Genomic DNA, 16,371 nt, shown 5'->3' with positions numbered 1-16,371 from the left:
AGCCCATCTTGCAAGGGTGGGGAAACCTTCATCAGCAATATTGGGAGGAGTATGTCTGGCAAGGGGAAAGGCACAGGTAAAATACTGAGGTTGGAAAATACACACAGGCATTTTCAGGGAACACTGAGTGGATGGCCAAAGTATGGGTAAGGAATGAGTTAGGACTACAGAGATCAGCTGGGGCACCCTGTGGGGGACCTCCCAATGTCAAGACAGGAGTTTGCATTTGTTTCTGTAGGTGGCCTGTGTGTCTGGCAGGAGGTAGGCACTTCACATGCATCTGTTAACAACTGTCCTGCAAAATCGTTATCCCCATTTTACAGGTGGAAGACCAGGCTCTGAAGGGCTGGGTAACTTGCCAAAGGCAGCACAGTCAAGTCACCAAGCCAGGAGCTGAGCACTAAAAAAAGATGAGCTTTGGGAAGATGCAATCAGCATCAAGCTGAAGGTGGGAGAAAGGGGGGCGGCCAAAGGTACTCCAGCGTGGTCCAGCAGGGAAGACACCAAAAAATGCTGATTGGACTTGATTCAGGACCCACTGGGTCTAAGCTCTTCAAACACTCAAGTCTGGTCCATGAGGAGGCATCAAATGCTTAGATGGCCCCAGCTCCTGCTTTTGCTAGTTGTCTTCCCTGGGATGCCTTTTAACGTGCATATGAGGAAGAAAACAAAGACATTGGTCCAAGCTGCTAAAGAGTGGGGCCATCCAAACTTTTCCCTTTTAGAGGCCATCCCAGATTCTAGGAAGGCAGCAAAAATATTGACTGAATGCTGCTTCTGGGGACCTTGCTGTCCCTAACCAAGAGCCATTGCTTGGTCCCATCTCTCTTGTGCCAAGCCAAGATCCAGGATATAATGAGTGGTGCTAGAAACACATCAGTTTCATAGAGAAGCAGTTTGGGGGTCTGGAAAGGGGCCTAGGCTACAAGTCAGGAACCCCCACCCTGACTTGCGGTGTCACCTTAGGAAAGACCCCTCCCTTCTCTCGGCCTGTCCCCTCCTCTGTAAATGAAAGGGAGCCCAGCTATTTGTTATCCAACATCCTAAGTATATACAGAGAGCTCTTAAAATGTATCTAGCCCCTACCAAGTCATCTCCCTACCTTCAAGGACAGAAATGTGGCCAGCCATTGGGGGGCAGGGGTGCTCTAAGGCAAAGCCAGGCCAGCCATAGGGTGAGAGTAGATGCCACAAGAGTGGAAGGAAGTATCCGTCCTGGGAAAAGAAGACAAGGGAACTAACTTGCTGAACTAACTCCATCCCAGCTGCTTGACGTCCCTTACCTCCACGTGGCAATGGCTTATCACCCTGAGTTTCAAATGGAGGAAACTGAGACTCAGAGAGGGTGTCTCGCCCAAGTTCACATGCCCAGTAAGTGAAAACCCCAGGATACAAACTGGATCAACTCCAAAGCCCATACTCTTGGCACTCTGTCACACAGCCTGTATATGAAATGAGATATAGGAAAACCTCCCTCACCACCATCTCCCACCCAACCAAAACATCTCGCCCATCCAGTTGCTTGAATCTCTACCATTAGCGCATCACCTCCCTGGGCTACAGCCTCTCTCTCCACGGGCTCCACAGTGGGGAAGGGGGGCATAAGTAGGAGGCAGAGGCGGGAGGTGAGCACAAGGTCTTTTATGAGGCATCAAATATACATTCTTATATACAAGGAGGAAAAAAGACAATGCCTGAACCCCAGCTCCTCTCCATACAGCCCCTCCCACTGCCACCCTCCCCTGCCCCCAAGCCCCAGGGTCCCTGGCCCTTTGTCCGGCCAGGGTCCGTCTGTCTGTCTGTTTGTACTGCAGCCCGTGGTGGAGAGGGGAGAAGGAGGCAGGAGCTGAGAAAAGAGCTGGATATGCGGGGCAAGAAGAGGAGCTGGGGCTTGTAAAAAATATATTTATAATAAATAAACAGGGCTGCAAAAGAGCTGGAGAGGCAGCGGAGATTTTGACGGACAGAAGGACTCAGGTATCCTGGCTCCCAGCCCCGGCTCTGATGGCTTCAATCTCTGCCTCAGGAAGGACATCTTGGGCTCATGGTGGCCCTCTGGGAGCCTCTCTCCCCAGGGCCGATGCTGGGTGCCCTGCCCCAGAGAGGTGTGTGTGGGCGATATCTGTAAAGTGCATTGTCTTCAGTTGTGGGGGGTAGGTGTAAGGGAATGGGGGGCATGCAATATGGGTGAGGGAGGGCAGTGCCCTTCTCATCCCAGACCTGAGCCCCCCCAAAACCTGTCTGGACTTTGATCAGGATAAGAACGTTGCAGGGCGAGGCAAGTTCCTGAAGCCGAAGAGGTCTGGGCTAGGGCCTACTGGAGAGAGGGCATAGACTGGCTCGAGAGAGGAAGCACTGCCCCATGTGGGGGCCAGCACAAGCGGGGTCCCACCCACCAAGTGCATTGACAATCCGTGTCCTCCATCAGGCAGAAGGACACATGGAGGTGTGTGGCCAGGCCCTGAGGTCAGAGAGAGGGCCGAGCCAACTGAGGTTTGGCCACAACTCTACAGAGCGCTCTCCTAGCCCCACACGGCCAGAGGAGCCCTAGGGAAGGAAGCCTTCACCCCTACAGCTCCGGACGCCTGCGCTTCTCCACCAGCCAGAGCTGAAAGGGAGCTCACACTGGCCTGGAGGTCTGAGGCCACAGAGCTAGACCTCCAGGGAAAGGGCAGGTGAAGAGGAAGACAGGAAAAAGAGAACAAGGATCTCTGAAAGGCCCTCACCACTCCCCAGCACTGGAGCGCCCTGAGTCCAGGATTCAAGTGGCAAGGGTCTTTGAATCAGGAAGGAAACCCCATGGCAACCGCAGGGGGTTAGAGGAGGGCCCCAAGACAAGGAGGAAGTGGGGAGGAGGACATTGCCATGTTATATATATTTCTGAAAAAACTGAGGAAGCAGAGAGGGTGCAAGGTCCCTCTCCTGTGGATTCCCCAGAACGTCCTGCTCCCCAGCTCACTCTCTTCATTCATCAGACCACGGTGCTGATCCGGCTTGGCTTGGCCTTGGGGTTTGCACTGGGTGGGTTGGCTGTGCCAGGGGGCCCAGAGGCGTGCAGCGGGCCGTGGGGAGAGGTGGGTGGCAGGGGTGAGTGCGGGGTGTGAGGTGAGGGTGGGGGCAGGGGTGGGTAGGAGGGGTGGGGTGGGATGGGTGAGTGTGGGGACAATGGTGACTGGGGGTGGTGGGGGTGCGAGTAGGAGCCCCCTGGTGGCCGGGATCCAGGGCCCCCAGCCGCGCCTGCTGCTGGCATCATCTGTGGGTGGTGACTAAAGATGAAGTGCTTGGGGCCCTGTTTGTGGGCTGGAGGGTGCTGGGGGGCAGGACTGTACAGGGGCAATGGGGAAGTGGGCTGGTGGAGGGGGTGGCGGCCATGTGGGGCAAACTGAGGGTGTCCTCCAGCTCCCCGCCTGGGGGCCCTGCCTGGCCGGCCCAAGGTATAGTGCTGGGGCCCTGGGACTGGGCCATGGGCATGGAAGTGGCGATGTGGCCCCACAGGTGGGGCGGAGGCGGGAGGTGGTGGAATGGAGCCCAGCTGGGGCAGGGGAGGGGGCTGCTGAGGAGGTGGGGGTAGAGGGGGCTGCTGGGGCGGGAGGTAGGGTGGCGGGGCAGGGCCCGGTCCTTGGCAATACTGGGCATGCAGGGCCTGGAGCTTGGACTGCCCATCAGGCAGCGCCCCCAGGCCACCGTGGCTGTGACCATGGTGGTGGTGGTGGTGGTGGTGGTGGGTGGAAGAAGCAGATGAAGAGGAGGCAGAGGCCTGGCCTGTTGGCGGTGGTGGCATCTGGAAGGGCCCCTTGCCCCGCTTGCTTCCAAATAGGGAGCCCAGGAAGGATGAGGAGTTGGAGACGGGCCTCTGGCTCTTGTACTCCTCTGGCGGCGGGGGTGGGGGCGGAGGTGGCATCCTCTGGTGAGGGCGTGGACTGCTAATAACAGACCCCTGGAAGCGGGGAGGGGGGAAGTCAGGTTGGTCTAGACGTCCTAAACCCCCAACCCTAACTCCACCCCTATCCCTGAGGGCTGAAGCTGGGGAGACAGGGACCCCCCAAGTCATAATCAAAACCAAGTAATAGTCCTGTACTTGTACGTGGAGCTCCCCAGCTTGCAAAGCTCTGCTGTCACAACCATTATCTCAGCTGAGCGTCAGCTAGGAGAGGAAGAAGTAGCAGTACCTTCTCCTCACCCCCATTTTGCAGGCAGGGAATACGTTAGGCCCAGAGAGGCAGAGCGACTAGCTGAGGGTCAAAGAGCAGGACTTGGAGGTAAGAGCTTCTTGTGGCCCAACTCCAAGGGCATCCCTACTCAGAGTCAGCCCTGGGGTTGAGAGGGGGCACGGGAGAGTGGAAGACAGACTGAGAGACAGGCAGAATGAGGACAGACAGAGTTGAGGACAGATGGAGAGAGTGGTGGCTGGGAGAGGCAGCTGCACGGTTCCCAGCAGTGAAGAGGGAGGAGCAACAGGTCCCCTCCTCCTCTGGGGCTCCATGGCCAGGGCAGGGCTCATGCAGAGGACGAGTGGGGCAGGAGCTGGCACTTACTTCGATGGTGCTGTCCAGCGATCCCACGCTGTTACGCCGCCCCCGCTTCCCTGCACCCACAAGCAAGGAGCCCAGCGTCAGAGCAGCAACCCTCCTTCCCCACCCTGCTGGGCTCCAGAGCTGGGTACCAGGCCTGGGCCCCTCCCGGGGACAGACACCCCATTATCCCTTTCCCCCATTGAAGAGGGGGAGGTGGGGAGGAGGAGAAGTGGAGAAGGAGGAGAGAGAGGAGAAGATGGAGAAGGAGGAGCGGTGGTACAGGAGAGACAGAAGAGGGAGCAGAGGAGGAGAGGTGGAGCAGCGAGAGAGAGGGGCCAGGACTGTGGCCCCACTTCACACACCCTGGCCCCAATGCCGGGCTCCATCTGATCTGACCTGGCTCCCAGGCCCCTGCAGTACAGCGCCCAGGGCTCTGGGTGAAGGCAGGGTGCGTGAGTGTGCGGCAGGTGGAGGGAAGGCTGGCGGCCAGTGACAGGAGGCAAAGAGACACCCGGTCCCTCGTCTCCCCAGCCAGGGCAGGGGCCCAGAAGGCCTACCTGCATCCGAGAGGTCTCGCAGGGAACTGCTGAGTGCGCCCCGTTTGAGCCCATCGCCTGCACCATAAGTGTCTTCCAGGCTACTGCGGGCCAGCGTCCCATTCACTGAGTCCTTGGCCCCTCCAGGCTGTGAGGCGTTAGGCCGCATCATACCTTTCTGCTTCTCCAGCTCCGCTGGGTGGCAGTGAGGGGGACAGGGAGCAAAGGTCAGGAACAGGAGTGATAGCCCACCTGATTTGCCTCAGTGCTCCATGGGCCTTCCTCCTTTCTCCTCCCTCCCCCTGTCCTCTGGGCCTCCTGTTTTGCCCCCTGGGTGGCCAACACCTGTTTCCCCCCAACCTGCAGCTTCATCTCTGAAGCCCCATCAGTGCGCAGCCCCTGTCTTGCACCCTCTCTCCCTGCTCAGTCTTCCCTTCATCCCTCTCAGTCCTGCTTCCTGCTCCTTTCTTCTTCCTTCTGCCCTCTCCTTCCTCTCCTTCTCCCCGCCCGCTTGCAGTTGGGTCTCCCCAAAGCACCCCTGCCCTTCAAAAATGAGCTTCACAGGAGATGGTTCGGAGTAAGGACAGGAAGGCCCTTCCAGTCCATGGCAAAGGGCCATCTTTTCAGAGTTCATTCATTTCTAAGATACCTTGCTCCAGAGCAGAGGGGCTCCTGGCAGGGCAGGAGCAGGAAAGTGACAGGAGTCTAATCTTCTACCTCGCGCCAGGCAGTATGCTGGGCGCTACATACACTTGATCTCTCTCAATCCTCACAAGAGTTCTGAGGTCAGTGTTAGCATCCACATTGCACAGAGGAAGAAACTGAGAATCTGAGAGGTCTTAGAGCTTGCCCAGGGTCATACCACCGGAAATGGTGGAGCCGACATCCTGGAAGCAGGTCTGCCTGATTCCAGAGCCTTGGCTCTCCTGGCCTTACACCCCCACCTCCCCACGGAGGTCATGGAAACACTTGTCTATTGCCCTTCCCTCCTCATCTTGGTCTGTTAATCCCTGTCTCTGGATTTCCCCAGGGTCTCAAGGACATCTCGTGAACTGAAACTTCTGACCCAGCCTCGCTGAGGAGTAGAATGGACCCTGGAACTGTGAAGGCCTCACCAAGGAGCTGTCCGCCGCCTCTGTCTCTCTCTGTCTGCCTGCCTCTTTCTCCTTAACACCATGTTACTTAACTGTGACTGCTTAGCCTGGAGAAGAGAAAACTTGGAGGGCATCGGGAGGAATGCGATGTAATCACTATTTCCCATTACACATATGATCAGAATGACGTGGCGTGGCTCCTGGGGGCTGGGAGGATAGGCCACTGGGACTCAGCTCAGGAAATGATATGTGGGGAGAGCAGAGGAGAGGGTGGGATGGGGAATAATATTTGTTGAACACCTAGCATGTAGCAGGACACTTTCGCTGCCTTGTCTCGTTTCATCTTCATAACTCTGTGAAATAGATTTCATCATCCCAGCTGCGTATAGGAAGAAACTGGGGCTCAGAGGATTAGGTGATTTGCCCCAGTTTACCCAGATAATAAGTAGCATACCTGGGATTGAAAACTAGAGTCCTACTTCTAATACCCTGATTCTTCTCCCTGCTGCCTTTCACTAGAAGGAAGAGTTGGCTCATAATTAGGGCTTGGGATAATAATCTGAGGGTGGGAGGTAATGAGCCCCTTGCCACTGAAGGTATTCAAGCAGAGGCTGAAGGGTTCCTGGAATGAGGGTAGGAGGGTTGGATAAGCTAACCCTCAACTGTGAGAGTGTCAGAGGACAGGATTCTTGGTTTCTACAGGACACTGTATGAGGAAAGGGGGCAGGAGACGTGGCTGGGCTACTCACACTCCACACGGTACTTCTCCATCTCCTGCACCTCCGCGATGGACTCACGCAGGTCGGACGTGAAGCGCAGCCTGTCCTGGAGGCTGGGGGCGTTGAAGATGATGAGGACCTTTCGCTCCCCACCAGGTACTGCAGACAGCAACTTGATCCCAAACTGGTAATCTGTGGGGAAAGGGAGGGGAGAGGGGAGGTTGGGAGCCTCTGTCGGGATTGACAAAAGGTGGCTCATCCGTGAAATAATTTTTCTAATATCCAGTCATGACATTACAACAACTCTCCTCTGCTTGGGCATCTTCAGTGGCTCCCCTTTGCCCCAAAGCCCCCAAACTCCTGGCAGCCATGGCCCTCTTTCTTCCCGTACTCCAGGATGTAAAGGCAAACCCAACGATGTAGAACTGCTCTCTGAAATCACTTTGCTTCACACCGCTGCCTCGACTCACACTGCTTCTCTGCCCAGGTACCACCCAACAAAGCTCCTCCTGGTTCAGTCCTTCAGAGCACAGCGTGAGCACCTTCTCTTCAGTTCCCAGAGAACACACACACTATGGTTCTCTGCAAGACCATGAGCTCCCCAGGGGCTAGACCCAAGTCATACTCCACCCTGGCCTGCCCTTCATCCCGGGACCAAGTAGGTGCTTTGGACACCTTAGCCTGGTCATAAAGGACTCCAACAACTGGAGCTGATACAGAGGAAGGGTGAGCATGGGGGCCATGGCATGGACTCTTGGGAGCTGGGGTCCAAAATGGGACTCACATGAATTCTGGAAGAGCTGCATGTGCATTTCCACGAGGGGAAAGGACTGACGGAAGCTGTATGTCACCAAGATCTTCTTCTTCTGGAAAATTTTGGTGACCTTTGGCAGGGGTGGGAAAAAGACAAGAGGCAGAATTTGGGGTGGGGAATTTCTTTCCACATGGCACCTATTTCTAGCAACCACCCCTGCTAACAGACATAAACACACAAACACACATCCCCGCAAGTTGGGGAGAACGGAAGCTTGAGGAACAGTATGGGAGAGTTGGAAGAAAATGCAAGTTCCTGACTTGATGATGCGCAACAGGGTTTACAGTATTTACAGGAACTAACTGAATGCTGCTCCTTCCAGGAAGCCTGTTCTAACGTCCCACAGAGATTTTTTTTTTCCCTTTTCTGAGCTCCAGAGTGCTGATTCAGTACCTTTTCCTTGTGAGGCTCTATGATAGTCCTCTGAGTGTGTGATCACCCCCTGCAGGAGTCTGGTTTTCAGGTTCTCTCATGCACCCTCACCAGAGCCAGCACTTAACGGCAATCTCTGCCCAACCTATGTAGAGAGTTAGCAAATCTTCCTCTCAACAACAACCCAAAGTCTTTAGCAAGTACTTGGGCACCCTGGACTCAACTAAGACAGGCTGCAAACACCTTAGGCAGTCTGCAAGTGGCTCCTTAAAAGCAAATGTTTTGATTTCAGGATGGTTACAATTCGTAGTGATGCAAAGCACTTTTTTTGGTCCTTCAGACTGTAAGCATCCTGAGAACAGAGACTGAGTCTGATTCATCTTGGTGTACCTAGTGCCTAGCACAGAGCCGGACACATGCAGGTGTCAGGACATGAGGGATGGCTAAATGTTGACTCAGCACCTGTACAGTCCAGGCACTCTTCAGGCTAAGGCTATTCCACATATGACCTCTTATTTCATCTTCATGACAACCCTGCGTGGCAGGGATTAGCCCCATTTCACAGAGGAGGAAACTAAGGCTCAGAGAGGGCATTGGAGGTGCTTTGTCTAAAGCAGTAATGCTCAACTGGGGGTGATATTGCCCCCCAGAGGATATTGAGCGATGTCTGGAGACATTTCTGGTCGAAGGGTTGCTACCAGCATCTAGTAGGTAGAGACCACGGTGCTGCTAAACATCCTGCAGTGCATGGGACAGCCCCCAACAACAAAGAATTATCCAGCCCCAAAGGTAAACAGTGCTGAGATTAAGAAACTCTGTTCTAAAGGAGAGAAGACCAAGAGGGGGACAGGATTGCTGTCCTCAAATCCCTGAAGAGCTGTCTCAGAGCAGAGAGAGAATACTTGTTCTCTGTGATCCCAAGGGTCGAGTGAAGATCGGTAGAGCAAGCTCATAGAGAAACAGATTCTAGCAGTCAGAGCTGTCTGACAAGGCAAATGGCTGCCCTGGAGAAAGGTAGCTTTCTGTTTCTGCACTCATACATGCAGGGGCCATCCGGGAAGCTGGTTCTTGCCCAGGAGACCCTGAAAGTCCCTTCTGACCTGCAGAGTCCTAAGAGTCATCCCTAAAAGACAAACATCTGGACTGGTAATGAGCATAGTTTTAAGAGTCACTTCAAGCATCTCCATCACTCAGAGGTTTCAGACTGATCCTGGGGGTCACAGGTTCGCCTCCCCCCACCCAACCCTCCAAGCCATTGAAGTGGACAGGGACATTGCCTACCACTTCCCAGATTGTAAATCTGGCAACTCCCTTGGTCCTCATATTTTCTGCCCCCGGGTGGCTGTCACTACCTCCAAACACATCCATGAGGAAAAAGAAGGGCAGAGAAGGCCCGTGGCTTACCCAAGACCACGTAGATGGCACGGCAGAGCACCTCGCCTGCCACGCTCCGTACACCAATGTCAACATGGTTCACACTAGACCCAGGGGCCAAGCTTGCCATCTCCCTCCCACCTCCTCCCCCACAGTGCCCATACCACAAGGAGATCATTGAACAGGAAGACCTCCCGCTGATGCAACCCTAGCCTCTGGGGGCGGTTTGGATCTGGCACCTCGTAGAGCTGGCAGCAGCAAACCAGTCGACGGTGAGGAAGAGATAGGACCTAGACACGCATGAAGAAATGGGTGTTAGAAAGCCAGCCCATCAGCTTCAGGCCTCCAGCACCTTAACTTTCAACCATAAGAGGAAGTTTACCTCCGATACGTATGTGTCACTCTGACACAAGGAGTATTCTGGAATGCCTTTATTTTTATTTTTTTTAGAGATGGGGTCTTGCTCTGTTGTCCAGGCTGGAGTGTAGTGGCGTCATCATAGCTCGCTGCAACCTCAAATTCCTGGGCTCAAGTGGTCCTCCTGCCTCAGCCTCCCGAGTATAAAATGCCTTTCTTGCCTAGCTCCGCATGGCCGCATTCCACCCCTCCTTCAAATCCCAATTCCGAAGTTACCTCTTCTACGAAGCCTTCACTGACTTTCCCAGGTTGAAAATGGCCTCTCCCTCCTTTCTGCTCCCCTAAATTAGACCATAAGGCAGCAGTAGCATTTGTGTCTTTGTCTTGCACACCTACTGGTCTATGAGTGTCCCAGGACAAAGACCATGTCTGATTCATATCTTTGTCTCTGGGGCCCAGTGAAATGCTGGGCTCAGTAGAAAGGCATCTGCAAATGTTTGTTGGCTAAAAGACTAAAGTGTGTTCTTGCTTTGGTTCTCAGCTAACCATTAGCTTGGCTCCTCACTTGGGATGGACAGGCAAAACCAGATACGGAAAGGATGCTAATATTTATACAGCACCCACTATGGGCCTTGCATTATGCCAGGTGCATTCACATGGAGCACCTCGCTTAATCTGCACTACGATCCCCTGACGAATGCGTTATCGTCCACTCTGCATTACAGGTAAGGGGCACCCAGAGCTCAGGGAGGTGCAGTGACTTACCGCTCAGTGGCTGGGGCACACTCAAACCCTGGCCCCTCCGTGGCCTCCCAATGCACTTACTGGTTTCTTGCCAACAATCATGCGCTCCACAGCCTGCACCTGGGACACGTGGTCATCATTGGTCCTCAGTTCACGCCCCTGGATGCGCTGGTAGATGCCCACCAGGAGGTCTCGGGGGATGTCTTCACCATTGTCAACCCCTGGGTAGGGAGAGTAACACAGGGATATGTCACATAAATATAGGCCACTGGTGGTAAAGGTTCTCCACAACACCCCTCACCCAGGCATGGGCCACACTAACGGTCAGGACTAAGGGTCAGTGGGTATCCTCAGACGCTCAGCCAGGATCGGGGCAGGGAAGGTGCCCTTCAACAGAACAGCCAATTGCTATCTTCCCCAGGGTGAGGATTTTATCTAAACAACTCAGAACATACTGTAATTAAAACCATCAGATACTATTTTGGGCCTTCCTAATTAGCAAAAATAATTTTAAATGAAATCCAGTGCTAAGAAGAGTGCAGGGAAGTAGGCATGTAACATAACAATTTTGGAGGGTAATTTGGCAAGAGCCTAAATGTTCAGACCCAGTGATTCCTCTTTTAGGAATCTGCCCTAAAGAATTACTTAGAAATATGTGCAAGATATGTATAAGAATGTTCACTAAGTGTTATTTATCAGAAAAATTTGAAACAACCTAAGTTCTAACAATAGAGGAACAGTTAAGTAAAGGATAGTATATCCATTTAATAAGATAGTATCCAGCTATTAAAAACTTGATATTTGCAAAAAGATTTCAATAGCATGAGAAAATTCTTATAGCAAGTGAAAAGAGTAACATAATAAATTGTGTATATGGCATGATCTTAACTATATAAAAAGTTACATATGCATGGGGGAAAAGACAAGAATACACCAAAATATTAACCATAGTTGCCTCTAGAGGACAGAATTTTAGGTGAATAAAAGAAATTTTCTAATTTGCCAAAATTTCCAAAATAAGCGTGTATTGCTTTCATTTGTCCATTTATTTAATAATTGGAGGGGAAAAGACACACACACACACACCCACACACAGAAAGAATGGATGAATGAATGAATAACGGCAGGATTCTAGGAGACAGCTCCAAATGGCTTCTGGCCTCTGATCTAACTCCCTCCTCCCATAGCCACCATCCTTCTCTACTCCTGATTGTCTGCTGTGAGAAACCTGCTCACTCTTCTCTCCAAACCTTCTGCTAGAGAAAATGTTTTCTCCTTTGGAAATGCCACACCTCCTCTTTGGACAGGTGCTAAAGGAACACCCTTCATCACACTGCATTTTTTTTTTTTTTTACCTTAGCTGCCAGAGCGCTTAAAGCCTATCAACTGTGCAAACCTGGATGGTCAGCCAATTTGTCTTGTTTTTGGTTTGTTTGTTTTTTCTTCAACTCTACTTCCCTCTTTCATTTCTGTTTAAATAATCTTAACATCTGTGCCATTTTTAGCAGGCTGCTCTTTGGTGAGAAGCAGGGCTTGATATCAACAGAATAAACCAAGAAAAAAGATCGAAGTGACACCTTTCATCTGGTATTCAAGGCCCTCACATATTGGTTCCAACTGACCTTCTCCGATCAGCGACCCCATCTTGATTGTTCTCTAAACAACTTTACATTTTCCTGCCTCTGTGCCTTTGTTATTCTCACTGCTAGGTAAGCCCTCCTCTATCTCTATTCTGTCACCTTATCCATGCCTTCAAGGCCCACCTTAAAATAAAAATACTGTTTCCTCAGGGAAGCTAGCTGGGCATGGGTTTTCCCTCCTTTGAGTTCTGACTGCATTTTTGGCCTCTCTGACGTCACTGTTCACTTTCTATCTTGTGTTAGTTATCTGGGTACTACAAGTCAGTCTTTCCCACACACGGGGAGCTCTCTCAGAGCAGGGACTGTGGCAGACTCCCCTCCATTGTCCTTGGCACCCATCACGGGATTTGGCACACACTAGGCACTACATGTCAACTGGCTGGCTGGTTGGTTGGTCAAGTGATAAATGAGTGCATGAATGGAGGAATGGGTACTTAAAATAATTGAATGAGTCGTTATGGGCATAGATAAAGAAGAGAAGGAAAGAAGATGTGGGAAATGGACAAGTGAATGACTGAATGAGTAAATTAGTGTAAGCCCTGTAAGAGCCACTAGTTCACTGCTAGAACCCCAGGACCTAAAAAAGCCTGTTACACAGTAGATGCTCAGTAAATTGGCAAATAGCTATTCAGGTGAATTAACAAGTGAATGCCCTGGGAACATCCAACCTTGGCAGAAAGTGACAGCATCATAGGTTACTTTCCAAGAAACAGATGGGCTCTGCCTCATCCTTCCCCACCCCTACGCCCGCCCACTTTCCCTTCCCAGGTGAAGGGCAGGAAAAGCTGATAGGGAAGTCTGGTCACCTCTCAGGTTCTTGATGAAGTCGTCTAGTTTCATCTTTCGTTCAGCCTTGACGCTGGGACTGTACATGTCGGTATTGAGGAGGATGATGGCAAAAGCAAGGATGAAGATGGTGTCTGGGTTCCGGAACTGGCGTACGAGGGCTGGGTTACAGACACAGTACCGCTGGCTGCAGGGCAGGAGAGGTCAAAGCCAGACTCAGGCACCAGCAAACTCCACCTACCCACCAACCACCCAGTCTGGCACCACCAACCCTTTCCTCCAAAAAATACTCCTTAGCCCTCTGGGGGGTCTGTTCTCTTCAGTGTTTCCTTAAGACTAACACATAAAAGTCACAATTGCTACCTTTTACAGAGCTTTGCCAGGGGATTTATATACATTGTTTCATGTAATCCTATCACAATTCTGCAAGGCAGCTATTAGCAATACCATTTTACAGATGAAGTGACTGAGGCTCAAAGTGGTGAGGTAACTTGCCCAAGGTAATAGAGCTGGTAAACAGTGAAGCCAGGATGAAAACCCAGATCTTTCTGACTACAAAGCAAATCCTTCCCCCATTATGGGAAAGAAATTCTTAGCAACTTCTGTTTCTCCTCTAAACGCTCCAAAGTGATAGACCCAGGATTTAGACCCTGGTCTGTCTAATCCCCAAAGCGTTTATAGTAGAATATAATGGTTCAGGGCATGGATGGATCAGACACACTTGATTCAAATCCTAGTTCTACCACTTACTCACTGTATGACTGTGGGCAAGTTACTTAACCTCTCTAAACTTCAGATTTCTCATCTGCAAAATGGAAATAATAAAAGCACCTACCTCATAGGGTGCTTGTGAGTATTTGAAACAATTATGTAAATTTTCCAGCCCAGCAACTGATACTTGGCGAGTGCTCCATGAATGTTAGCTGTTAGTGTTGATGTTGTTGTCACTTATTGAATGCCCATGTCCCAGATGTTAAGCTAGATACTTTATGTGCACCACCTCTGACCCTTACAACTGCCTTGCAAGATAGGATTTATCATTTCTGTTTTATGGTGAGGAAAGTAAGAGGCTCAGAGAAGTTCCTTGTGGACACATACTACAGTGCTGCCCAAAGTAGGGAGGGGCAGCTTTAGGAGTGGGAAGCAGGCACACCTGAAGGCTTCAATGAGTCGCTCCACTTTCTGGGCCTCGCCCTGAACCCGGATGTGGGATTGGAACTTCCGGAGTGCATCATCCAAATCCATGGAAGAGAAGTCCATCTCATCCACCACACAGCTGAGGAGCAAAGGAGGGGGTGTGGCACTCTCAATTCCTCTGCAGAAAACCTCTGACCCACCCAGACCTGCTCAAATGGACCAACACCCCCACTGACAGACTTCCAAAATCAGGACCTGTGGAGCAAGTACACGTGAGGACAGAAATGCTTGAAAGTGAATCCATCCTAGAAAATCAAGACACATGGTCACTAAGGGTCCTTTCCATCAACCCACTCATTTCAGAGATGGGAAAACTGAGCCCCAAAGCAGGCCATAGGACAAGCATGTCTTTCCCAGGGCTACCCAGAAGACTTTAGGAATAGGGCCAACAGAGATCAGACCCTTTTGGGGCAGAAGGGTATGGGAGCAGGAAGGTCTATTTATCCTGTTTTGAAAAGTTTATCTGAGCCAAAAGGATACACTGCCCCTTTCCCCCCTCTCGCTCCCCTTTTCCAGGAATCCCTGGCCCAGCCTGCCCCGTCCTGGGGTCCTCACTCCAACACATCTCTGTTGAACTGCTTCTGCCGGTTCCCTAGGAATTCCCCTATCATCTGGCGGCTGAGGCCTTTCCGCTCCAGGATGAAGTGAGCCACTCCCACCGGTGTGTCTGACAGGAAGCCCCGCTCGATCAGATACTGGATACCCTTCTCTGGCTTCCTGCAGAAAGAGGGGAGGGAGATGAGATGACCTTCCTCTTGGAATTGTGTTCTCTGTCCCATTTCTTGAACCAATTTTGGGCCCAATTAACTGTGGCCTCAGAGAACCAGGGAAGTGGAATATATAATTTGTTCTAATCCCTTCATGGTACAGATGAGAAAACTCAGGCCCAGGGAGAAGTCAATTGCTCATTTCATGGAGCTTTATAATTCTAAGGCATCCTCAACCCAACTTCCTCCTTCACTGGAGCCTCACTGTAATTGAAAGAAAATCAGTATCTAATGAGAGCCTGCTCTATGCCAGGAGCTTGTTTTTTTTTCTTTTCTTTTTCTTTTTCTTTTTTTCTTTGAGACAGAGTCTCACTCTGTCACCCAGGCCAGAGTACAGTGGCGTCATCGTAGCTCACCATAACCTCAAAGTCCTGGGCTCAAGTGATCCTCCTGCCTCAGCCTCTCGAGTAGCTGGGACTACAGGTGTGCACCACCAGGCCAGGCTAATTTTTTCTGTTTTTAGCAGAGACAGGGTCTCACTCTTGCTCAGGTTGGTCTCAAACTCCTGGCCACAAGCAGTCCTCCCACCTGAGCATCTTGAAGTGCTAGGTGTGCAGACATGAGCCCCCATGCCCAGCCGAGGAGCTCTGATATTCTCAACAGGCACCTAAGAGCACTGAGAGAAGGCCTGAGCACCTTCTCTCTGAGTCACAGACCCTCAGAGTAGGGAAGAAGTGACGAGGTTACTTTGTTCCACATCCCACGTCCTACCCAGGTAGGTATGGCCCAGGCTCTGTGAGTGTTTCTATAGACAAAGTGCTCTCTAGATTTCCAGAGAGCTGGGCCAAAATCTGGGTGAGTACTATGCCATATTCAGGACCCCATGAGGCTAAAATTTGGAAGAGACTTTGGTGCTATAGGAGTCTCAGATCCATCGCTTCCCAGTTATATGACTTCGGACAATATTTTTCTTTACTTCTGCAGCCTCAGTTCCTTATCTATAAAATAGGGAAACAACTAGCCATCTTGCTGAGTTATTATGAGAATGAAATATAGGTGGCAGTGTTTAATAGGCTATGAAAATGTAAGGCATTACGGCTACTGCCTTCCGTTACATCTAATGTTTTCTAATTATTTTCTAATCAAATGTCACACTCCCACCCCACTCCTAAGCAACTGGCATAGACCAGGCACCTAGAAAGAGCTAGGTCACGGTCACTGTAGTCCAGCACACCACGCTGCGCCCCAACACCTCACACATACACACTCTGCTAGTTGATAGATGGGAAAACTGAAGCCTACAGAAAGAACACAACTTGCCACAGGCTACACAGTGAGTCTGGCCAAAGGCAGACTGGTGGTCCATCCAGGTCTCCTGTTTCTAAGATCAGGGCTCTATATACACCATAGCGCCTCTCCTTTAAAAAGGGGAGGTAGGGGAGACAAGGTTCAGAATCCATTTAGTGGGGGCATCTCACCCAAGATCACACAGCCAGTCAGAGGCAGTACTAGGACCCG

General features: G+C 51.5%; 1 protein-coding gene across 3 annotated transcripts in view; it reads right to left on the bottom strand.

The window, feature by feature from the left end:
- Positions 1 to 1,625: 1,625 nt before the first annotated feature.
- IQSEC2 (IQ motif and Sec7 domain 2) overlaps positions 1,626 to 16,371 on the bottom strand; it is a 76,442-nt gene continuing 61,696 nt past the window's right edge. The window contains exons 6-15 of one of the 3 annotated variants that reach the window (XM_012660647.1): positions 14,702 to 14,863; positions 14,103 to 14,225; positions 12,970 to 13,136; positions 10,605 to 10,744; positions 9,587 to 9,712; positions 7,647 to 7,746; positions 6,893 to 7,054; positions 5,071 to 5,244; positions 4,535 to 4,584; positions 1,626 to 3,936 (exon numbers count right to left, since the gene is read on the bottom strand). In XM_012660647.1, the coding sequence (XP_012516101.1) occupies positions 2,971 to 3,936; positions 4,535 to 4,584; positions 5,071 to 5,244; positions 6,893 to 7,054; positions 7,647 to 7,746; positions 9,587 to 9,712; positions 10,605 to 10,744; positions 12,970 to 13,136; positions 14,103 to 14,225; positions 14,702 to 14,863 (2,170 nt within the window). In that variant the 3' untranslated portion in view covers positions 1,626 to 2,970. The remainder of the gene's footprint in view (positions 3,937 to 4,534; positions 4,585 to 5,070; positions 5,245 to 6,892; positions 7,055 to 7,646; positions 7,747 to 9,586; positions 9,713 to 10,604; positions 10,745 to 12,969; positions 13,137 to 14,102; positions 14,226 to 14,701; positions 14,864 to 16,371) is intronic. The other 2 variants (XM_012660646.1, XM_012660648.1) reach the window with 2 other exon arrangements.

Source organism: Propithecus coquereli, unplaced genomic scaffold (assembly GCF_000956105.1).
Source record: "Propithecus coquereli isolate 6110/MARCELLA unplaced genomic scaffold, Pcoq_1.0 Scaffold671, whole genome shotgun sequence".
In the NCBI taxonomy this organism is placed as follows: Eukaryota; Metazoa; Chordata; class Mammalia; order Primates; family Indriidae; genus Propithecus; species Propithecus coquereli.
This window is presented reverse-complemented; position numbering and strand designations above follow the sequence as displayed.